The following is a 26283-nucleotide window of genomic DNA, read 5'->3' on the forward strand; positions in this document are numbered from 1 at the left end:
TATTCTCACATTCACTTCTTCATTTGCCAAATGCATAGTCTTTAAAAAACAGATCTACAAGAATATTTTAAAATATAGTCCCATGATGACATCAGACACACAAATTTCCATTCAGGTATTAGCTTTCACATTATAACCTCTCTCCTAATTTCCTCAACGTTGGAGTCACTCGGGATCATCCTGAGAGGACCAGAGCTTTCCCACATCCAGTACTTATTAGAAAGTACATTTAAAGAATAGCCTAAGTACCTTTATATACAACCAAATTAAAAGTTTCCCCCTGAAATAAATTTCACCACTTATGTTACCATATTTCTATTATTTTTAGTTTGATAACCAAAGCTACACATGACATTTGTGTAAAAATAATAATAATAGCAATGAAGGATTATTTTATGCCATATTCCCTTGATTTCTACATGTATTCCAGGTGTTATCAATTTTTGTTTTAAAAAAGTAAGTATAAATACTAAGAAAGAAGAGATCTATTGTAACTCTTAGTACAATCAAATCCTAACTTCAACCAATTTGTCTCCCAAGGTAAGAGAAAAGATCCAATCAATAACGATTCAAGAAAACCCCACAAGAGTTTCAGGTTAAAGATTAATTTTGAACTCTTTGAACTATGGTTGTGACACTGAATTACCCTGGCAAGATTATCCAGTTTCTCGTCTGGCAAGAAACTAAGAACCTCACTCATTTATCCAAAATGCATCTCTCTAACAATTGTTTTTGCCTACTTATGTTAAACTTTTTATTCCCCCAGTTCAAATACAGTTAACTCCTTCCTAAGTAAACATTTTTTTATTAAGTTCAGACCTGTATTATCAACTCCATTTTAGGGACTAATGTATCCCATATTCCCAAGGTAATTTCCTCAAAACAAAACTGAAAAAAGAATCACAACATTTGACTATTTTCGCAGCACACTGCAGTAATGCAACTGATAAGCAAGAGAAAAGACTTAAATGGACAATCAGAAAATTTCATAAGAAGGCTGGTAGAATGTGGCAACACGAAGTCTACAAAGAAGTGATAGTGTCCAACTTTTTAGATGGCTCTGAAAATTTCTATAACCAGATAACCCATCAGTATCCCAAGATATTTTAAAACACACACATGCGCGCGAGTGTGTGTTTCCCTAAGGAAGTTGCAACACTGGAAAGATTATTTAGACACAAATATTAGCAAAAGGGCTTTTTTTTTTTTTTTTTGCTTGCGGTGCGCGGTCTTCTCACTTTTGTGGCCTCTGCCGTTGCTGAGCACAGGCTCCGGACGCGCAGGCTCAGCGGCCATGGCTCACGGGCCCAGCCGCTCCGTGGCATGTGGGATCTTCCCAGACCGGGGTGCAAACCCGTGTCCCCTGCGTCGGCAGGCGGACTCTCAACCACTTCGCCACTAGGGAAGCCCAGGGCTTTTTTTTTTTTTTAATCAATGACTTCTAAAGCTGCAAGTCCAACTCATTATGTAATGAAATCAATTTAATTGGTCATGACCAAATTATTTTTCAAATGAAACAATGTTGAAAGAAAATATGAAAATACTCTCTATAATAAGGGGAAGGACTATATTTGGAAACTGTGGTTTAGGTATTCTGTTTTGGGGGGTTTTATGTTTTATTATACTTTGTTGAAAAGGAAAAATTACATTTTTAGAATGTTTTTATGAGTCAATTTAATGTGCTGAATATAAAAATTAAAAAAAAAAAAGGGGGCTTCCCTGGTGGCACAGTGGTTGAGAGTCTGCCTGCCGATATGCAGGGGACGCGGGTTTGTGCCCCGGTCCGGGAAGATCCCACGTGCTGCGGAGCGGCTGGGCCCGTGAGCCATGGCCGCTGAGCCTGCGCGTCCGGAGCCTGTGCTCCGCAACGGGAGAGGCCGCAGCGGTGAGAGGCCCGCGTACAGCAAAAAAAAACAAAAAGTTGAAGAGAGATCACTGTTTTTTATCCATGTGAAAGCCACAAAGATATAATTGCTCCCCCATTAACTAAATACACAAAATAATGAAACAGTAGTGTTGAAAGTCTAAATTTTGGCAAAATACCTACACGCAGGAATCACTAATTCATACTCTTTTCTAAAACAGACGTTAGGTGTGTACAGCATGAAGGATAAGAAAAGAAAGGAGAAAGATGTTAAGAAAAAGAGGCACCATAGCGCCAAAGAACATGTAACCTAACACATCTACCAGCATTCCAACTGCTAATAAAGGAAAGAATAAAAGTAATAACTGGGGTTTGGTCTTGGATTCAACCGTGAATTTTAACATATTTTAAAATTCATCCTCTATTCTATGGCTCTCTGTTCCTGGGCACAATTGACTTGAATAAGAGAAGGGATCATTAAAACAAACTACTTTCATTAATAACAAGAATGTAAAGAGGGTCTCACCTAATAAATGATGTCATTTTTCTTCTCAACTGCAAACATCCTGAATTAGTGAAAAGCCTCAATATTTATTTTAAAGCAGAGGTTTCTCAAAGTGTGGTCCTTGAAGAAGCAGCATCAGCAACCACTGAAACTTTTCAGAGTTCAGGCTCTCAGGCCCCACCCCAAACTAGTCAATTAGCAACGTCAGGGGAGGGATCCAGCAAGTAGTAGTTCAACAAACCCTCCAGGTGATTGTAATACACACTAAAACTGCAAGTCCACTGCTTAAAATCAATAGTTTAAATTGCACACACATTTTTGTTTAGAGCTACTCATGAAAAAGTTAGGATTAATAATAAGCATATTAATGGATGTCTGAATTTTTCTACCCTCCATAGGATAGAAACACTGTTTTATTATTACTGAATAATAGATGTGTGCACATGGTAATATGGCCAGTAATATCTGTCAAAGGATATTTCAAAAGACAGTAGTTTCTCAAGATACTCTAAGGGTTAACTCCAACCTGAAATAACTTGGGGAAATATTCTTCTACTCTTCTGTCAAGAGAATAACAAAGCACATTGGAACATCAAAAACTCTGAAATAAGCGTTACTAAAGAAAAGCATGTTTAACCCAGTGTTCTCAAGCTTATGTGACCCTGGAATTTTTTTTTTTTCCATACAAAACCTATTACAAAGAACATACTTACAAAAAACTGTGGAAAGGCATAGTGGAAAGTAAAGACATCAGAAGATTTGCTTCTACTCAGTCGTATTAATAACACCTCAGACTAGGGCCAGTCACTGTTCCTTGGGCTTCAGCTTTCTGACTTACAAATAACGCTGGGCTGCAGGTGTGGTCCTTAGTCCCTGGGGCATATCAGAATCACCTGGGGAGCCCTCTCCCCCACCAATAAAGCAGTGAATCACAACAGGGAGGACATCTTTGGAAAGAATCTCTCAGTTGGTTCTAATATCCTCTCCTACTTAAATTAAGAAGACTCAAACTAAAGAATCTATGTTATTTTCAGTTATGAAAAAATTATAGTCCTATTTCTATAATTTTAGAAAATATTACATTAGTTTCTGTAAGCATATCTTTTCCAGAAATCCTATTTATATCTATCTCTAGCAAAATTTAGATATATGAAAAGTAGAAAGATTTGATGATAAATAAGAGACAGAGTGAACTATACCTATGAATTAGGGTTAGGAATATGTGCATAAGTGCAATTATTTCATTCATTCACTCACTCAAGAAATAATGTATTGGTAGAGTGGAGGATTTAATGATAACATTTATAGAAATGTCATTTAATATCTAAATCTTGAAACAAATGTGCAACAATAGTAAAATAGTCACAATAAGTATGACAAATACAATTTTATATTGTTATTAAGGAATATAAAAGAGTAATTACATTGGGAATGTACATATATGCTGTATTTGTTTTTAAATGGTTTTAAGCTTAAATGTAGGTGTTAAGCACAAAGAAAGAAGAGAAAATCAGCCTATATTTTTAGAGGAAAGAGAGGAAAAGAGAGAAATGTAGGGATGAGTACATAGCAAACACTAGTAGCCCTATCACTGGTTTTTATAGTTTTGACGGTATTCATCTTTGTGCTTTCTTGTTGTTTCCAATGTCATACAATAAACATGTATTATATTTGCAATTTAAAATATTAATTTTTGTTTTAAGTCCTTTCTAGAGTGCTATTAAGCACTATACGATTATCTTACTAAGGTGGAAGTTGCTTCTATTTCCTCTGAGCCCTCTCACACTTAAAAATTATGTTTTAAATGTATCTTAATAGAGATTCTTTCACTTTTCAATTGCCATAGAGGGAATTCCCAGGCGGTCCAGTGGTTAGGACTCAGTGCTTCCACTACTGAGGCCGGTTCAACCCCTGGTCAGGGAAATAAGATCCTGCAAGCTGCATGGTGCAGCCAATAAATAAATAAATAAATAGCCATATAAAGGGCTTTTAGGAATAATTTAAAATAATGTACTTCTCAACTTGTATAATCATGTATCACGTCTAGTTTTAATGTACAGATGCTAAATATATTAAGAAAAAATAATATGGTTGTTGCCCATGGTCCCCCCCGCCCTTTATTACACTCTCCATAAATTGAAGTCATTTCATGAAAAGATTAAAATTTCTAAATGTAACTCATTTCATCATAATCCATCTTTACTTTTCTTGATATATTATGGGATTATATAGTATAATTAACATAGAGCAAATACTAGACACAAAGGAACTGACTGAGAAAAGGAAAGTGGAGAAAAGCTACTTAACACATATTGTTTAGTGTGTTAGTTAAAAATTTCAAATAAATTGTCCCCCTGGAATTAAGATCTCATTGTTTGCCAGGCCACACGAAAAATTAAGTCAGCATGTCTCTTGCCAATTTTTTTCCCCAAAACATCTCTTCTGAATTCTCCCGACTACCCTATATAAATGTGTACAGAGACGCTGAGGAGGTAAATTCCAAAATGTATTCAAATGTATCTGGTAAAACACATAAGTGAAACATGAGAAGCATGTTCCTCTGACTATTCATCTCAACATAATTTCATTTATTAAATAATAGATTAGATCACTCAGAGACAGAGGTACCAGCTAATCCTGGATGGGTCATTCGATTTTGCAAGCAGTACCTATTCGCAGATTTCATTTGGAAAGTCACAATGATGTCTATGACAGGCACAAAAGACCTTTGCATATTTAATATATTTATCTCAAATGAAACACTCTTAGAATTGATTTTTATAATAAAACATTCGTTTTTAATATTTTTAATCTTTTTCATGCTATAACTATTTCTACCAACAGTAAAATGTTCAGAAATTAAAAGTTCATATATTTCACTTAAATTACAATAAAAATTAGCTTAATTACTGTGCACAATTCAGGCTGAACATGCTCACCGAGAAACTTTGCTCACAATCACATTATGGTTAGGTTTACCTCCCCCTGCTCTCTAATTTTTGTGTATCTCACAAAACTGTGAGAAAATTAGTTGATACTAAATAAGAGCTGAGACCCTCTACAGGGGCATCACAATTGGTATTTCTATCCCACTAGTGAAGGGGGTAAATGAACGTGTTCTTGTGTAATGAACCAAACTCTTCAATAACCAGAGACTACAGACTTGTATACAATTCTCCACAGTGTATATGAGTATATTTTAAAACTTCCACCTCCAAATACATCCTTTTCTTTTTTACAACTATTTCACAGATGTTGTTTACAAGAGGGCCTTACAACTTTCACAACATACACATTATTGATTCTTGAAATTTTTAGTCTCAATTGTATTCCCAATATCAAACAAAACTTTGGATACACAATATGCTTTTAGGCATGATATTATCATCCAATGTAAATAGCTATCATGGATGTCTTATATTTACAATAGACTTTCATACAGCCAGCAAGGCGGAAAAGGCTGCTATACTGACATGTTGGTATCTACTCTATGAATTAAAAAATAAAGTTGCTCCTGTAGCCACTAGTTCACCACTGGAATGTAAGCTGGTTACCAGTTCTTACCCACACACAGGAAAGCCTCCTTTTTAGTAAATCACATGCATCAATTAGAAGTGGAGATTCATCAAAGCAGCTGCAGCTGTCCATGCCCAATTAATGAATAATAAATAGAGAAAAAGGTGCTGAGCCTTCAGCCAATTATAGTTGTTCTGGTCAGGGTGTGAGGCCAGGCTGAATAGTAAATAATGAGTCCAGTTACAGTGGCAATAAGAGTACTGTTGAGTCTCCTGAGTTAATTGGTTTAAGCTGCTATTTTTCTCCTTGAGGATGCTGTGACTCAGAGACATACTGAGTGGATGAATAGAACTGAAAAGGAAATATGAGTTGGATGACACTGAATACATGACACTAAGGGCTTAAATATAATATTTGTCCATTTGCTTTACTGAATCATAACAATAAGAAAATAAAAATTTTAAATTATAATTTAATGAATAGACATATTGTCCTTTGAAAAAACATATGAGTTCAGCTAATCATAATATATTTGATGAGGAAATAAAGAGTTTTTTTTATGAATTGAGAAGATTTCTCCAGTTCTTCAAGTAGTTAAAATGTTTTAGCTGCTTAGATTTACCCTATGGAAAAACTATAGCATTAATTCCTCAGAGGCAATTTATTCAATATATTAAGAATGTTTTACAGTTAACATGAAAAATAAACATAACATTAGTGGTCAGAAGAAACTTGAAGAAATAATTCTATTCCTTAAAATTAGATCTACTGTTAAATTTCTGCATATTCTTCTACTATTAATTATGATATATAAAAGAGAAGGAAGAAACAGTCTGAAATAAGCAGACTTTGGAGGTAGGGGGAACAGTAAGCAACTGAAACTGTGCAATACACAGAGAAAGATAGCAAGTTAAAAGAATACATAGGTGATATTAAAGCAAAAAAATATACATTTTCTAATATGACGAAGCGAATCAAAGACAACTATGAATTTGAAACACATAAAACAACTAAATTAAGTCAAAAACGGATACTGATCACTGCAAGAACTTGTTCATTAAAATTTAAAAGCGGCATTCCTTAAATAAAATGTATTGAGGTTGCTGATAAGGATTACAATAACGATTTAATAAGGTGGAATACAGAATCTGAGGACATCCTCAAAATAAAACTGATGAATTTTTAGTTTGCATGATGGAGGAATGCGTGTGAATCACCTATCCCAGGATCTAGCCCTCAATGACCATGAGAGCCATCACAATATCACAATACAGGTAAGTGTGATGACAAGGACTGAGGGCTGGTTTAAACTCTACGAGTAGTATGAAAATTTCAAATTATCAGCATTAGAAAGGGATGTAATACTCTGAACATATATATACATATCTTTTTTATACATAAATATGTAACCTAAATTTTGGGGAGTGGCTGATAGGGTATTTTCTCTACTAAGGGACTGTGAAATGGTGTCTTGCCTATGAAAAGAACTATGTGATTTCAGATAGTCTGAAAGTTCAATACAAGCACTCACCCCACCCCTCCGGAAACCATATAGTGGTATATATTATATTAGGAAAGGAAAACATTTCAATGGGGCCAATCTATTTGTTAAAAAATTAAAAGCAAATTTTCATATTATGAAGATTATGACAAATATACTTTAAAAAATATTCTCAGGACAAAACAGGTTAAACAAAAAAACTTTGTAAGGTAGAAAGATCAATTATTTTCCCTTGATACCTGAGGCAAAGATGGACTAACACCTTACAACTAATATACAGTAAAAGAAAGCCTGGAGGTGCTTCCCTGGTGGCGCAGTGGTTGAGAGTCCGCCTGCCGATGCAGGGGACACGGGTTCGTTCCCCAGTCCAGGAAGATCCCACATGCTGTGGAGCGGCTAGGCCCGTGAGCCATGGCCACGTCCGGAGCCCGTGCTCCGCAACGGGAGAGACCACAACAGGGAGAGGCCCGTGTACCAGAAAAAAAAAAAAGCCTGGAGTCCAGGACGCCAAGATCCCACCATACTTACAAAGAAGTGAAAATCTCTCTATGGCCCATAAGACTCTGAATGATCTATTTCCAGCCTGACTCCTCATCCAGATCTCCTGCCCTGCCTTCCCTTGCTCATTGCCACATTGGACTGTTTTCTGGTCCTCACACACATTATGCTCTTCCTGGTTTAACGTCCTTGGGTCTGCTGTTCCTTTTGTCTGGTAGGTTGTTCCCTGGTCTTTTTTCATAGTGTCAGTTCACTCTTCAGATCGCAGTTGAAAAATACTCTCTTGGAGATTCTCCCATCTAAATTATCCCCCATAGAATATTGAAAATATTACACTTCATTTATTTTATTCAGAGCAATGTAGACATTACTGATTTTATAGAATTTCACATTAAGGTTTGTCAAACATTTACTGTACTGCTTAACATGCAAAATTTAAGTCATATCCTAAGATATATCCCTAGGATATATCTTAACATTGCTAAAATTTATGTATCTAGATGGCAGGACATCCCTTTCAAGATAAAGACTATAAAATAATAATTTTGTATAAAATGTCAAAGGAAGGGATAAAGATTGGTTATGTAACTGCGTTGGTGCGGTTGACTTTTGTTTCAATTCTGTCTTGCACAGATTGTGCGAACGTAACTTTGGAAGCAATAATTTTACTACTTTTTTTTTCAGGTATCTTTTAAAAATCGGTAATGCAACAATGCTCATTAAATGATCAGAATACTCTTTATTAAAATCAGAAATTTGGCATCAACACTTTGATATTCTAAATGGTGTTTAAGGATATATGGATGCGTAAAAACGCTATCAAATTTTTTATTTGCCCCATGTTTGCTATCTCACTACACTAAAATATAATCACCACGAGGGCAAGAGGCCTCATTGACATCGTTCGGTTGTGGCCCTAGCACCTAGCAAATCGCTTAGAACTGTATCTGCCTGCCCTATTTATAACATTTGTTGAGTGAATAAATAAACTTGAATCACTGTTTCCTAGTCCCCAGACTCATGCTTTTGCTACTTCAGCAGGAAGCAAGGACAAACACCAGAAGCAGTCCGGTGAATGGACAGACAGCGCCTCAGTCAGGAACCCAGCTTCTCAATCTCATTTCAACTCTGTGTACAACTCTGTGTGTCCTTGCTATGGCTTCTCAGATTTTTTTTTTTTTTTTTTTAAGGAACAGAGGGTAACAAGATCTGTAAACCTCCTTCTAGCTCTGAAAATTCTCATTCTGAAATCTATGAACTAAAAGCAAATTGTTTCCAAGGCTTTTTTTTTTTTTTAATGCCAAGTAACTGCAAGAACATGTAAATGATGAAAGGCTGGTATAAAGACTCCTTTTGGTAAATATTAGTAAACTTTAATATTTTTCTTATTTCATTTGCTAGAAATGGGTATAACTGTAAGTTCTAATGTTCTCTTCCACCAGTGAATTCCTTTGGAGACCACTGACCAAAAGACTCTTTTGGTATCCAAACCCCTTGACCCTGAGAATTTACATTTTAATTTAGGCCAATGCATTCAAAGCACAGAGCTATAGCTATCAATCAAACAGACAATGTGTAGGCGAACATGGGTTAGAACATTAGCTGGGCTTTTCACCTCCACTTCACGAGTTGAATTATTTCGATTACTTCACTCAAGTGAGTCAAGGCCATCTTTTTGAGAAGAACTTAAATAAAAATGAACACACCATGCGTCAGTGGTCTCCAAAGGAATTCACTGGAAGGGTGGAAGAAAACATTAGAACTTACAGTTATACCCATTTCTAGCAAATGAAATAAGAAAAAAATTAAAGTTTAGCTAATATTTACCAAAAAGAGTGACATCAGTATTCCCTCTCTCCTGGCCTTACTGTGTGTGGGTTGGTCTCAAGTCATCTGTCATCCTCCAGGTACCACAAGGAGAAAGTGGAAACCCCACATACTGATAATGAGCCACCTTCTCCCTTACACAGTCCCTTTCAATGTACTATTCTTCACTTTATATGTAAATTTACTTATTATTTTCTTGGGTTTAACCTACTCCATACGTGCTACCAGCTTTAAAAGATTTCTGAAATTAACAATGATTGAAGTTGAAACTCTAGTAATCGAAGTTGCACTGAACAAGAACAGAATGACAGAGATGATGCTTCTATTCCCAGCACTAGCTCTTCTTCAGTCTTATTACCAGATAGAAAAGTGATTCAATTAGTTCAACCGGCAAGTTGGTCAAAAAAGTTAATATTATCAAGAAGATTATCATAAATATGGATTTAGATTTACTATATCGGTAACAATGTCCTGTGTTCATATGGGCTGTTGAGATATTTCCTATGGCATTATGAAGGCATCATAATTAAAGGCATTTAATAACTAAGCATCTAGAAAAGAACTATACTTTTTTTCTGGTGATTTTTAATGTCAAATGCCACTTAAACCAATACTTCATAAAATTTCACTTATCTTAAAATTTTAGATGTCTCTTGGGAGGTTTCTCAGCATATTAGTTCAGTAGTATACAGAGAGAATTTATAAGTAAATATTGTTATATTGAGAGGTGCATTTTTTTAACTGACATGCATCTGCAAGCAAAAAAAGGTTGAAGATACCATTCAAAACAATCCAGTCCCCATATCTCTGTTTACCCAATGCTGTACATAGGGTGAGTTTATAATGCCCACATAATGCCACCGAACTTTCCAAACAGTGAATATTCAGTGAGTTCTAAATAAATACACCATACACTAGACTCTGGAAAGGAAGAACTGGATGTGGAATCTAAAAGAGAATTATGCATGCCACCACCCCAAAGCAGCTGAGGACCAACGTTTTAACTATCCTTGCAAAAGCAGCACATGCCCAAGCGCACAAAGCATTACAAAAATATCAAAATAGACTCAAAAGTTTTGGAAGAAGGCCCAAAAAACATATGGCGCTATTCCTAGAAGAAATGGAATCTAATCTTATCTTCCCCCCAATGAATCCTAATATGGCTATATATTTCACACAGGGTGCATGCGTTAATTTTAAGGTCTCCATGGTAAATATCACTAGGAATGATGGATCAGCTCACGGAAGATTTATGATTTAAAGTCTAACAATCTTTTTAATCACAGAGATTTTATTTTACCTACTGCAAGTCACTGTCAACTAACAGCTGTCAATGATGAAGCCGGTTGGATAAGTACGAGCCACATACATCAAAATTAAATACGGACAGAATGATGGATAGGTACAATAAATTAAAATTTTAAACCAAAACCATTTTCAAAACCTTTAATCTTAAACCTCGATTTACAACAGTTCCGTCACATGGCCTTCTCCTGTCCCCCATGGGGGCCCACGGAATAGGCAGTGTAGCACAGCACAGGGACACACGGCTCCTGCTGTGGATCACACGGACTGCACTGCATTCAGTTCCCTGCACTACCAAATCCCACATGTGTGACAGCGGACAAGTCACTTAAGCTCACTAAATTTTACTTGTCTTTTCTGGATATCATGAAAATAACAGTATTGCCACAAAGGATGAGTGTGAACTTTAAACGATAACATTACCTGCAAAGCATTTACTTTCTAGTATAGAATAAGTATACATATGTTAATTACTATTATAATCCAATCCAAACATATAGCATTGAAAATATTTACACCACTTATTTTAGATGCACACACACAAAAAGGTAACTCTGATTGTACCATTTACTATACAGAAGCAATTAATATTCTATCTCTATGCCATCTCCTATTTGAGGATTCAACAACAGTCATTAGCAGAGCCTGAAATAAAGGCTGTATACTATTAGACAGTTTTTTTAAAAAGCTGCCAAAGAGGACTTCCCTGGTGGCACAGTGGTTGAGGGTCTGCCTGCCGATGCAGGGGACACGGGTTCGTGTCCCAGTCTGGGAAGATCCAACATGCCGTGGAGTGGCTGGGCCCGTGAGCCATGGCCCCTGAGCCATGGCCCCTGAGCCTGTGCGTCCGGAGCCTGTGCTCCGCAACGGGAGAGGCCATGGCAGTGAGAGGCCCGCGTATCGCCAAAAAAAAAAAAAAAGCTGCCAAAGAAACCTAGACTTTCTTTCTTTAATAATTAGAACAGAGTCGTCGCTGTCTGATACATATCCCTATTGGTTCATTCTAGAAACAGACTGATTTATTTCTACAAAATAAAATCAAATCATGAATGATTAGGCTTTTAAGAAGACATTTAGATAGGACATTATGTTGGAATAAGTTTTAATGTAGACAAGACTGGTAAGAAAATAAATAGCAACATAAATATGCAAGGGAATTCAGCAGACTAGCCGAATGTCCCAGAAAGGTCAAATTTTTAGCATGATCAATATAATAAAACGTAGCAAATAAATCAACTCAAGTTATTGACATGGGAATTCTGGGCTGAATTTATTTCATTTGGATTTCAGTCTGAAACATAGGTCTTAGAATTAGGTTAATAAGAGTTTGTAATGATCTGCTTCGTCTTTGCTTGCTTTGGGAATTAGGAAAATAGTGCTGCTTGCTAGCACAACTGAAATCTCCTGGGGAATCTGCTTCACTACATCTTTAGGGAAGTTAAGGATTTATTGGGACAGATGTCTCTAAAAACCTAAACAAGAACCTAAATAAATTTCAAAACTAAAGAGAACCTGGATGTGGAATTTCATAAATAACTGTTGCATTATTAGCGTTTTTTTTCCATTTTATCTTGACATTTAATTATCTTTGCAAATCCAGATATATAAAACCTACAAGGATTTCAAGGCAAATTTTTGCACTGAGGTCACATTTATTTCTAAACATTTTCTGAAGATTCTGATTTTTATTTTGTCACGCATTTTCTTAAGTTTTTCACACAAATGTAAGGATATTCATAACAATAAAATGAAAGAGGTCAAACTAGTACCCTTCAATTATTGTTAACACATCCACGCATATAAACGTGTTCCATTTGGAACTCAAATCACTTCAAATCAATATTAAATGTATTGTAGTAATATTAATAATTATTATTTTTAAAATTATACTCACTAACATTTCTGGATTGCCTACTGTAAGTCAGGGAATGTTCTAAATTCTTTATATGTGTTAACTAATTTAATTTTCACAGTAACAGTATGATGTAGGTATCACATTACCTCTATTTTTCAGACCAAAAGAGTGAAGCGCAGAGACTTTAGGTGACTCTGCCGATATCACAAAGCTAGAAAATGGCAGAGATGGGCCTCAGATGCAGGCAGTGGGCCTCCAGAGTATAATGTCTTAATCATCAAGCTCTGCTTCTTCCTCTGTATAACAATGTACACAGCACTTATACATGTATGTTTTGTTATTAATTAGGGATAAAAGTTTCCTATGGAAGTATTTAGGAGTGAAATGTCACATCTCTAATTTATCTTAAAATATTTAGCAAACAATACATACAGCAACTATGGAGACTCTGTTTACTGTTCTCTCTTCTTTATATTTAAAATATTTTTCCTGATAAAAAGTTAAAAACTAGGGCTTCCCTGGTAGCACAGTGGTTGAGAGTCCGCCTGCCGATGCTGGGGACGCGGGTTCGTGCCCCGGTCCAGGAAGATCCCACGTGCCGCGGAGCGGCTGGGCCTGTGAGCCACGGCCGCTGAGCCTGTGCGTCCGGAGCCTGTGCTCCGCAACGGGAGAGGCCACAACAGTGAGACACCCGCGTACCGCAAAAAAAAAAAAAAAAAAAAAAATCTTACATTAAAACACTGTACCCACGTTAATGCTGTGGTCTCTCTGGAAATGAAATTTGACAACTTACTTATTCTAATTACATGTATAATTAGACAAAACTTTAGTTTGATGGACTAATAAAATAAGCTTGATTTCATATTTCACAGAGATTCATAAAAACTTAGATTATCAGATCTCTCCAGACTTGGAACCCAAAATCTTGATCCTTATATTGCTTGTAGTATGGCAAACAAATATTCTAACTCTGCTACTTATTCCCAGCTTGAATCAGTTTTAGACACAGGGGAAAGCACATTGTCTGTCTAACTTTACTTAGTTCTCATGACTGAACCAGGGGCTAATGAGAGGAAGGGACAGATGAGAGAAGAAGGAAAAAGGTCCACTCCACTCCCATCTTCTGCAGCCTGCCCCATTGTACGAACAAAAAGAAACGAATGTGTATATTAAAAAATTAATTCAAATACAGTCCACAGTCAAAGTCAGTCTTGCCATTCCTCTCTTAATATTGTTTCCACTCAACCTTGAAACAAAACAAACATTTTCGTTTCCACCATATTTGCAAAGGGTTTCCTGTTTACTTTGCAAATACGGCACTACTTTAAAAAGCAAACAATCTCATTGTAGTTTGAGATTTTCGCTTTTTAAAGTAGTGCCGTATATACAATGGAATATTATTCAGCCATAAAAAGAAACGAAATTGAGCTATTTGTAATGAGGTGGATAGACCTAGAGTCTGTCATACAGAGTGAAGTAAGTCAGAAAGAGAAAGACAAATACCATATGCTAACACATATATATGGAATTTAAGAAAAAAAAATGTCATGAAGAACCTAGGGGTAAGACAGGAATAAAGACACAGACCTACTAGAGAATGGACTTGAGGATATGGGGAGGAGGAAGGGTAAGCTGTGACAAAGCGAGAGAGTGAGGCATGGATATATATATACACTACCAAACGTAAGGTAGATAGCTAGTGGGAAGCAGCTACATAGAACAGGGAAGTCAGTTCCGTGCTTTGTGACCACCTGGAGGGGTGGGATAGGGAGAGTGGGAGGGAGGGAGACGCAAGAGGGAAGAGATATGGGAACATATGTATATGTATAACTGATTCACTTTGTTATAAAGCAGAAACTAACACACCATTGTAAAGCAATTATACTCCAATAAAGATGTAAAAAAAAAAAATTTGACATGAAAAAAAGAAGCGAACAATCTTCACAATGCTATGTAAGCAATAGGGGGACTGAAACACACAAACACCTACCCAATTTAACAAGCATTATCTCAGCAATTATTCTAAATCATTAAACAGAGAAAATGAGTAAGACCCTTACCTCAAGACACTAAAATTTTAATAGAGAAGATTATCCCTGTATAAAAATACCATAGTATAAGATATTACATCACCAGAAACGTGTAACAAGTTATTCTTAGCACCCAGAGGAAGGAAATACCATTTGCTACTTAGGAAAAGCAAGGCAGGCTTCAAGAGGAGGTAGTATTTGAATTAGTTTTTAAAGAGTACTTAGCATCTGATTGGAAAAATTGTAGGATATCAAAATCAGGTAATTAGAGGAGAGAATAGTTAACATTAACTAGCACAGGGACAGGAATCATTGTCTTAAATTTCCAGCATGGCTATGTACCTTATACCTTCCATATGAATTGTGGCTCACCAAATAATTTCACCAAGTTATACGTGCATTTTTTAATTCCAAAGCAAAAATTTGTGTAAATGACTAGAGTCATAATTTTTAAATCACATTACACAATCCTAAGGGACATTGACTTTACCCCTTATTTCAGTCACTGCTTTAGCTAAATCTGCCTGTCACTAGGTATTTATTTTTATACCCAGAAGGTGAATATAAACAGCATCGATCTGAGCAGCACAGATATTATAAAATGCCCCTGAGGGACTGTCTGGTATCAAAGTCCTTGAAAGGCTTACAACCTGACATCTCCCCACAAACTAGCTAATTCAGACATAGCTCATAGAAAGTTACACTCCAAAGAGATAGCTGTTGAGCTTCATTGAGAGGCAACTGATGAGATTAAAAAGCACTTTAAATGCTTGTTTTACCTTTAAGTGAGGCCATGTATCACCATTATAATGAACAAAATCAATTGATTACACTTGACTGTCATTCTTTATATGCAAATCTTAACTTGGTGATGGACCAGCATATTTAACATGGGAGAATAATAGGAACCAGGAGATTCTAAATTTAATCCTGAATCCAACATAAACTAAAGTTATGGACTTTTCGTATGATTTACTTCTATTATGAAAGCTACTTTTGCTTCATTTCCATCTACTCATATCCTACACACCTTACCCCTGCCCTCACCTTCCTTAAATGTTGGTGTGATGAAGATTCTACCCTATACTATCTTAAGGCATTTTTCTTTTCTTTTCTTTACGTGTGTGGATGTGTGATGTAGGCAGAGTAAGGCAACAGGAGCAGTGGAACTGCAGCAAGCTGGAGAATGCATCACATCCAAAGGCAATCAAACTCACTTTGTTTCTGTGTCAGCACACCAAAACACATCTGTAGTTAAATCTGGCCTTCCTATTTCTATAGCTTGACACTTGCTGGGAAGATTTCAGCCACTTGTTTTCAAAGTTCACTCATAGGCTAAATATAGAACTATTCTAGAAAATAGAAAATTTATTTATATCTCAGATATTTATATCCCCATTCAAACATATGAGGATAAATTTATTAATTGATAATATTGTTTCAATATTTAGTATTCCAATTAGTTCCTGTGTTCATTAGATATTAGATATTAATGTATGAGATTATAAACTCACATTATATAATCTCTGTTCACCAATTTTTCATAATGAATATGGTTTTGTGGAATTTGAGCAATAAAAATTTACAACTAAATTGGAATATAGAAAAGTACAACAAACAGTGACGGTAAGCCAATTCAAATCAAAACAAGATGGTATTATGATTATACAAATATTTGATAAATAAAACATCAAGCACTACGTGTATAAAGTTGGGAGTATAGCAACCAATTAAATCCAATTATATACAGCAAAACTTTTGGTAAGGATGAATAAATCTCATCATTCGTGTAAGTCCAACTTCATCTGATAAGCAACAATCTTCAAAAAAAGCTATAACCACTAAAAATCCTAAGGTGAATATCAAAGTTCAACATTTACTTACATTTCTTAACTTTCTTTCATTCTAAGATAGTGAATATTTCCATTGCAGAAAACAATTTGATTGTAATGATCAAAACACATGCTTTAAGAAGGACTAAATAATACTCAACACAGCGCATAATTTTATAATCATTTTCCTGTAAAAGAGAATTTTTTCCTCAGTTCCAAGTTGAAGAATTTGACTATACTTAATTGATAGAAGTCACTCAGACGAGCAGGGAGAGTCTGGGCATTAACTTTAATATTCCAAGAAGAGCAAAATTAAGTGCACGAACTGCTAATTAACTCCCAACTAGTATTCTCCCTATTCTCTCTTCAGTAATGGAGTCCTATATTTTATTTGGGTACATGCTTATCGAAGGGGAAAGAAAATTATGTTCCGTATCTTCTTGCATCTAGGCAAGACTAGTCACTAAGTTGTGGACAACGGGTGCAGATAGAAACGCTGCGTGCAATTTCCAGAACATGCCCTTAAAGGCAAAGGGTGTGTCCTTCAGTGCCATCTGCCTCCTTCCTGATGCATAGAATGCAAAAATCATTGTGGATATTGGAGCATCCATTTTGGACCAAAATATGGAAAAGTTACACTGAGGAGAGCAAAAAACATGAGAGAAGGACTGTAGGGCCTGGACGATGGACAGTTGTTCTATTAGGCCTTGCACACAGAATGTGACATGAGAGAGGAATAATCTTTTGTCTTGTCTTAGCACTTTTACTTTAAGACTCTCTGTAATAGCCAAACCAATATACTAATCATAAAACATGATTCATTTTTATTCACTATCTAAGGGTTTACAAGAGCAATAGTATTAACATATCTAAAGGACTATGAACTTCCCCAACAAAAAGTTTTAGTGAAGTATAAAATGTATTGTCTTACATTTCTTTATAAATTCTCAAAAATTTTATGTGAAATAGTCCAACTCCAGCAAACCTGACAAAGTTAGCAGGATGTCAAGAATATGCAGAACTAAAATGAAATTTATGGATCACCGAGTCAACTGTAGCATGTCTTAGATGAGAGAAAAACAGTTTGAATTTAAATATGTTTTAATGCCCTTAGGCAACTACAGTTTTAAGGCTGGACTGGTACATGAATCCAACTAAACCTGCTAGGTCAGCTTGTTTGTAAAGCCAATCACCCTAGTATACCTACGTTTACCCTGGAATTTAATGTAAAACTTTTAATACTCACATCGAGATCATCCTTTGCATTGTAGTAGACAACTTCATTGCTCTATAAAAAAAGAAAAAAAAAGAATGCTTTAGTGATTTGATTAAAAACATAATAATATACTGGATCAAACACTGAATACATTTTATTCATATTTTAAATAATAAACCTCTCATAGTATTCCTTTTACAATATATTCCACAAAGATCGAAAAGATTAGCCAATATTTTCTAAGAACATATTCAAACACTATAGCAGTGATATTAGAAAAGCACATCTTGTACTGCGGGAAAACTTCTCAGCATAGGTCTGAGAACAATTTGTGAAGAAAAAAATTTTTTAATTCCTAATGCAAATAAGTTATATATATATACACACACATACATACAAACACATACACCTAAATAATGAAATGATAAATAGGATAATTCAAGAAAAGTGAATACTGTAAGTGGCTGCTTAAAAGTTTGCTGAAACCATGACTTTTAAAAAATATACATCGAATGTTGAAATTATTCTTGAAGAAAGGTATATCTGCACTATACTGGCAGGAATTCCTTCAGGAGATTCAGATAAGGGATTAAGAGTATCTGTGAATTTAGATAGCAAAGAATATCAGATAATCCAACATACTAATGTCCTCATATTCTACCAAAGTACCGAGTGAGTGTTGGCTTTTCAAGAATGAAAGTGTGTGGACATTTCTGCTAGCCATCAACATCGCTGAATATGCCATAAATATAAAGTATGGACATAAATTGTGTTACAGAGGAAAAATGGAAAGGAAAAAATGGATAAAACAGTTATCAATGAATTTTAAATTCCTATTCTGTCTACAAGGCTAGTTCTGTGCAATATAAAAATAATCTGCATATACTGATATCTTTTTTCTTTCTTCTCCTCCTGAACTGTTTGAAGATATGTATTACCCATCTTCTGTACATCTTTAGTAGTAACTTGGGTACCATGTAAAAGTGTATTTTTCTGTGTCTCTTAAACATTTACAGACATGGACAATATAAAATTTTGTTAAAACACAATTCACAAAAATGTTTAAAAATCGCTTGGGAAAAATAGACTAAATTAGTGCTTCTCAAAGTATGTTCCAAAGAAAATCACTAGTTCTTGAAGCTATAGTAGACCTTATATAGGCAAAAGTATTCTGTGGTCATGATTTTACAATAAACAATAAAGTTAAAATTGTGTCTTTTCAGCAGGAATTCATACAGCCTTATTGTATGAATGCACATTATAAATCTCCAAGAGGAAAAGAGATCTTGTTTCGTTTCCAAATTTTTGCCACAGATTCTGCCCCCGTTTTTTTATTTGAGAAACATACCATGATAATGAAGATCTGTAAAATATAGGTATCTCTGAAGACCAAATAACCAAACCAAAAACTACATAGATAAATATAAGAACATATGATTTGTAATACTGGATGAAATCCATGAGTTTCAATTTATTTCATTTAGAATCATTAAAACTTTTAAAATTACCATTTAATTGTTTTTTTAAAAAGAACTAAGTAGCTAGAGAATTTTCACATACATAAAAGTTCTACTTCCTGGAAGACAGTTCTGTAACAAAGTTAAAATACAATGTCAGAACTCATCACATACAGGAAGAAAGAGAATCTTCTGAATTCCCCTGAGATCCAAATCCAATTACCAGTTTATTGATCCCTCAAGGAACCCTGTAATTTATACTCAGGAGACAATTTTCAATTTAGAATGTGGATTCCATCAAAAGTTAAAACACTGAATGAGTTTACTTCATTTTAGATATTATGCCTGCCAACTGATTGCTTACATTTACAGAACTGAAACGTGTGGAAAACAAGGTGAAACTGCATTAAATTTCAAGCGGTTCAGCAGCATCATTTTCAACATTCATTCAATACCTATTTGTATATATTTCTGCGCCAAAAAAGACACAAAATAAGTTAAACACATCTACCCCTATTTTTAGGTAAAATAACATGTTCAGATGACTATATAAAACAATTTATTTGTCTAGGATTACAATTGGCCCATGGTGCCAGAGCTAATGGACTAAACTGATAAGTCAAATTTTCTTCTTATGTGTGACACATGGTCACATTAACAAAGAGAATTTACTAATTAAACCTAAGATGAAGAGTATCACATACAGTGTCAGAAGAGGGTAAAGTATGATAAATGCTAGTTTTCACTCAAACTATTTTGATTCTACTAAGATAAACTGTGATTGAAGGTAAAATGAAAATGGAGAAACCCTAAGTTTATTTGAGAATTTCCAAATGTTTTTTTCCTTTGTTACTGTATTATATTTTACATAAAGCCACACTACTTGCCTCTTCTTTTAGAAGGTCTACATTGCTTCCAAAACTGTCACTGAAAATGTGTATTGCTAAGTTTATTTAACTTTTATGCATTTGCACAAAATTCTCTGGACTTTGGAAGACATATAATTCCAAAACCTGGCTTTTTTAAGCAAAATGGAAATAAAATACATTAGTCATAAAATAATACTGCAGGCCAAACACTGGTACTCCTTGTGACTAGGTATTTTATATTTTTACTTTTAAGAAGCTCTTTGCTTATACAACATCCATTTCTTACATGGTCAAAATATAAATGCAAAGGAAAACAAAGTGTGTCTTTTTTATAGAAAAACAACATACCTAGGAAGCACTTAATCAAACATGTGTGCTTAGACAGGTGGTCATGTTTCAATAAGAGAACACAGGCCTTAGCGGAATGTACAACTGATTACATCCACTGTCTTAAAACAAAATTTCTTCCCTCCAATAAATGACATTGCTTCTGACTCAGAAGCTTTTTTTTTTTTTTGTGGTACGCGGGCCTCTCACTGTTGTGGCCTCTCCCGTTGCGAAGCACAGGTTCTGGACGCGCAGGCCCAGCGGCCACGGCTCACGGGCCCAGCCGCTCCACGTCATGTGGGATCTTCCCAGACCGGGGCACGAACCCGTGTCCCCTGCATCGGCAGGCGGAGTCTCAAGCACTGCGCCACCAGGGAAGCCCTCAGAAGCTTTTTTTTAACCTCATTTTTTATAAATACACTTTCCTTTCTCAATCCTCAGACTGTGCATTGATAGCACGCACATTTCATTATTCCCTTACTCTATCTAGCAGAAAGGCTTGACTGATCAATTTTCGTAAAGATAAATCTCTACAGGGCATCAGGATTTGGGGAAACTGTAATTCTGCATTTAATCTGTCAACCTAGTCCACCTACATGGCAGCATGACGCTAAAATAAATGGCAAACATTCACAGGGCCTTTAATTTGTATAATGATATAAAAACATTTTTTGTCTCAGTTCGTAGTGGCTTTTGTTTATATAGTTTCAGAATTATTTGGTTCAGAAATAATTTTGAAAGTAGGCTTGAGAAAAATCATAATTTGGTGGTCATAATTCTCTTTCCTATCACATTCATTTAGAGCCATTTCTTCTGCTTTATGGAAATACATATTAGCTCTATTATAAAATATATACATATATATATTCAGATGTGTGCAGTTACATTAAACTATATCATTCTGAAATCAAATCATGTAAATCACTGAATCACCAAAATATATCCAGAAACAATCTTAAGAGAATTGGGTTAAAGGACAGTTCTCAGGAATGAAAGACAACTCACACTGAATCAGCCCTACTTCTACGTCCTGATGTTTTTACAGGGATGACTTTTGGCTAAAATTAACTGTGTTAAAAGAAAATTAGGAGAGGATATTGTAGAAAAACAGTTAAATGATCCGAGTGGGGGAAGTTAGAGGAGAGGAGGAAGAGTATCAGCTGAATTCCTTCTCCCTTTATCCTGTCCCTGCCCCCATCTCACCTAGACTTTGTACAGGGAGGGGCTGGGGGTCTCACCACCAACAGAGGGAGCCACGCCCCCTTCACTCAACAGTACTCTGGCGCCCTCACTCTGTGCTAAGTGTTGGAGAAACGGAGATGAAGACTATAGATACACTGACCTAAGAGGCAAGTTCTTGCCCTCCTGATTCACACATGACAAGATGAGCAGGCAGCTGGGCCAGTTGCCCCAAATCTGCTGTAACTGAAGAAGATCTCTTACTACTTGGATGGTAGGACCACATAAGCCAAAACCTTCCCAGGTTTCAAAATAGGCAAGAGTTAAGAATTTCAGATATTTGAGACGTTCCTCCTCTATTGATCAATTCAAGGATGTGTGTTTGAAAATGTGTGTGTGTGTTTCTTTCTGAATCATTTACCTACCCTATCACTCAAAATTCCCTCCGTCCCTTTTCCAGAGTGTACATAGTTATATCATTATCATTTAAGACTTTAAAACCATAGCATATAAACTAATTATCGCAGGCACAGATCGGAATTGAGTAATCTTCTTTCCCTACTATCCTTCTAGGTAAACATTTTCATGCAAACTATTAAACAACATCATCTTAGAAGATATTTTACCTCCAAACCCAGAGGTTTGCAGTGGATTTCAGTGCATTATGTGCAGTATGATAGGCTAAAGCTAGCAACAGCCTCAAACGAGATTCATAGATTAGTCAAACCTTTAGAGAGCAATTTTTCATAATTTAAGCACCACTAGATGACAAGTACAAACTGTTTCATTTCTGATTTTTAACCAAGTAGTTTATTTATTATCTCCTTGAAACAAATTTACCCAAATGGTTCACGCTAATACAATGCTGCTGTTTACTGAAATTTAAAACATCCCCGAGCAAGTTGAGAGATGAATGACTTTAGTTTCCCAGTGTCTACTGGGAGTCAAAAATTAAATCTGGACAAAATAGACCATTCCATCTTAAAAATGTATATAGTGAGTGACAGTCCCTTGCATGTCACTTTCCTGTAAAACGTGGCCTCTGATGAATAGTTTATGTTAAAAATCTGAAGCACAAGTACAAAGCTTCAACCTGGGAGTAAGATGTTGCCAAGGATAAGATTTAAATAATGGAACTGAAAATTAGGATTTTATAGGTAACATCTGAAATATATGACACATTCAAAACTCAAATAGACATTAACTTCCTGTCCAATTTACTAATTCTCTTTTCTTTGTTATACACTTGACTCGACATAAGATCCACAGCGTTGACAAATTTTGGGCAACTCTATTGCCTGTTAAATCACCTTAAAAGAAAAACTCATTCTTACTGTCATTTTATCCTTCTTTAGTTCCAAATATGCTGTCAATAGGATGAACATTAAGGATACTCTTTGTTATAAATGAGCTGTGTTAATGATTCCTGCCAACCAAGATCCACACTGTTTAGCTCAAATCATTTAAAATTCAAATTTTTTGATTATTATATCTTTGTAACAATTTGTCCTGGTAACCAGACACAGCACCACCATTGACTGTGCTCAAGTCAACCATGCTACATGACATGGGTTACCCAGCAGTACTGATTATAGCACTGTGTGAATAAAACAACTTAGCAAGGTTTTGGGGGAGGGTGTGTGTGTATACATCCATGTGTGTGTCGGACAGGGGGTGAGACGGTAAGTGAACTTTCCAAAGATAGCTAAAAGTAGCTGAAGCAGTAAAGACAGAGGTTCTTGAAAAAAGATATTTTTTATGCCATTCTATGTTTGGGGTTTGGAATGCATGAAATATTATTTATGAAGATAAAAAGGGAAAATAAAGATGGGCACAGGTCCATCTAGAGATCAATGTTACCAGATTACTGAACTGAAGGCATGTGATAAACCTACATGCATTCATATTATGTGACAAGAGATAATAAAGAAGATAATTGACGTAAAGTGTTGAGCACAGGGCCTGTTATTTTATATACTGAAAAAGAAATAGCCACAGAATTTATCTATTAGCTTTATCTAGCACTTACATAGGAATTAAAATAAAATGCATACAATTTTATTTTCTTAGATCAGTTACTATGCTATGAGTTTATTTAATCATTTAAAGTCCTTTCTTCAAAGATTCCATACAGCACAGTGGAGAAGAAATGGTATTATAGCTGCTATTGCTATTTTTATTCTGATAAATTAAATGAGGTAATTTATAAGAAAGTATAGTAAAATGGTAATTAAGTGTTGGTTCTATACGCAACCTGTCCATTTAATATGTTGCTATGCTCCAAACTCCTCTGTGATTCTAAGCACACTCTTTCCAACACCACATCTCCTTTAAACATCCATCCTCATCCACTCCTGCCTAGAAAAACTCCAACTCTGTATTAAACTCTAAATTTGTTTGTCCATCCTAACACCCAAACTGCGGAATCTTGCTGGAGAAAATTACATATGCAGGCCTCACATAGAGTAAGTCAGTGGTTCTCTGTTTTAAAAACTGTAGTAAACTTTGCTTTGTAATTTCTTTTTAAATTCAGAAACCCTCCTATCTTTGGGAAACTGTTTTCTTCCAATCACATGATTCTGATGGCTGGCAAATCAAACCACCTTATTTCTCTGACCACAGAAATTAACAGGCGCCTAAATCTATCCAAAAATAGCATCTCATCTCCCTATTCCTTTTTCAACAAAATATCATTTTCCAGGAGCGGTTATGGCTGCAAACACTGTACTGCTTAAAACCTGAATCTTGAGATTTAGGGGGAAGATGGCGGAAGAGTAAGACGCGGAGATCACCTTCCTCCCCACAGATACACCAGAACTACATCTACACGTGGAACAACTCCTACGGAACACCTACTGAACAATAGCAGAAGACCTCAGACCTCCCAAAAGGCAAGAAACTCCCCACGTACCTGGGTAAGGCAAAAGAAAACAGAATAAACAGAGACAAAAGGATAGGGACGGGACCTGCACCAGTAGGAGGGAGCTGTGAAGGAGGAAAGATTTCCACACACTAGGAAGCCCCTTCGCGGGCGGAGACTGCGGGTGGTGGAGGGAGAAAGCTTCGGAGCCGCGGAGGAGAGCGCAGCCACAGGGGTGCGGAGGTAAAAACGGAGAGATTCCCTCAGAGAGGATCGGTGCCGACCGGCACTCACCAGCCCGAGAGGCTTGTCTGCTCACCTGCCGGAGCGGGCGGGGCTGAGAGCTGAGGCTCGGGCTTCAGTCGGACCGCAGCGTGAGGACTGGGGTTGGCGGCGTGAACACAGCCTGAAGAGGCTAGTGCACCACGGCTAACCGGGAGGGAGTCCGGGAAAAGGTCTGGAGCTGCCGAAGAGGCAAGAGACTTTTTCTTCCCTCTTTGTTTCCTGGTGCGCGAGGAGAGGGGATTAAGAGAGATGCTTAAAGGAGCTCCAGAGACGGGCGCGAGCCGCGGCTAAAAGCGCAGATGCCAGAGCCGGGCATGAGACGCTAAGGCTGCTGCTGCCGCCACCAAGAAGCCTGTGTTCAAGCACAGGTCACTCTCCACACCTCCCTTCCGGGGAGCCTGTGCAGCCCGACACTGCCAGAGTCCCGGGATCCAGGGAACTTCCCCAGGAGAATGCACGGCGCGCCTCAGGCTGGTGCAACGTCACGCAGGCGTCTGCCGCCGCAGGCCCGCCCCGCACCCCGTGCCCCTCCCTCCCCACAGCCTGAGTGAGCCAGATTCCGCGAAGCAGCGGCTCCTCTAACCCCGTCCTGTCTGAGCGAAGAACAGACTCCCTCCAGCGACTTACATGCAGAGGCAGGGCCAAATCCAAAGCTGAGCCCCGGGAGCTGTGCAAACAAAGAGGAGAAAGGGAAATCTCTCCCAGCAGCCTCAGAAGCAGCGGATTAAAGCTCCACAATCAACTTGACGTACCCTGCATCTGGGGAATACCTGAATAGACAACGAACCATCCCAAATTGAGGAGGTGGACTTTGAGAGCAAGATTTACGATTATTTCCCCTTTTCTTCTTTTTGTGAGTGTGTATGTGTAGCTTCGGTGTGAGATTTTGTCTGTATAGCTTTGCTTCCACCATTTGTCCTAGGGTTCTATCCGTCCGTTTTTTAAAAAATTTTTTTTCTTAAAAATTATTTTTTATTTTCATAATTTTATTATATTTTATCTTACTTTACTTTATTTTACTTTATCTTCTTTTTTTCTTCCTTCCCTGCTTCCTTCCTTCCTCCCTCCCTCCTTTCTTTCCTTCTTTCCTTTTCCTTCCTTCCTTCCTTCCTTTCTTTCTTTCTACTAATTCTTTCTTTCTACCTTGTCTCCTTTTTATTCTGAGCCGTGTGGATGAAAGGCTCTTCGTGATGCAGCCAGGAGTCAGTGCTGTGCCTCTGAGGTGGGAGAGCCAACTTCAGGACACTGGTCCACAAGAGACCTCCCAGCTCCACATAATATCAAACGGCGAAAATCTCCCAGAGATCTCCACCTCAACACCAGCACCCAGATTCACTCAACGACCAGCAAGCTACAG

At 36.7% G+C, this 26283-nt stretch overlaps 1 protein-coding gene across 9 annotated transcripts in view; it reads right to left on the reverse strand.

Moving 5' to 3' along the window:
* The window catches only part of CACNA2D1 (calcium voltage-gated channel auxiliary subunit alpha2delta 1), a gene marked incomplete at both ends in the record, with an annotated part of 512237 nt that overhangs the window by 182303 nt on the left and 303651 nt on the right, over positions 1–26283 (reverse strand). For all 9 annotated transcript variants that reach the window (XM_082846527.1, XM_082846526.1, XM_082846525.1 and 6 more), the window contains one exon: positions 17980–18021. In XM_082846527.1, the coding sequence (XP_082702653.1) occupies positions 17980–18021 (42 nt within the window). The remainder of the gene's footprint in view (positions 1–17979; positions 18022–26283) is intronic.

Source organism: Leucopleurus acutus (assembly GCF_964270905.1).
Source record: "Leucopleurus acutus genome assembly, chromosome: 9".
Lineage (NCBI taxonomy): Eukaryota > Metazoa > Chordata > Mammalia > Artiodactyla > Delphinidae > Leucopleurus > Leucopleurus acutus.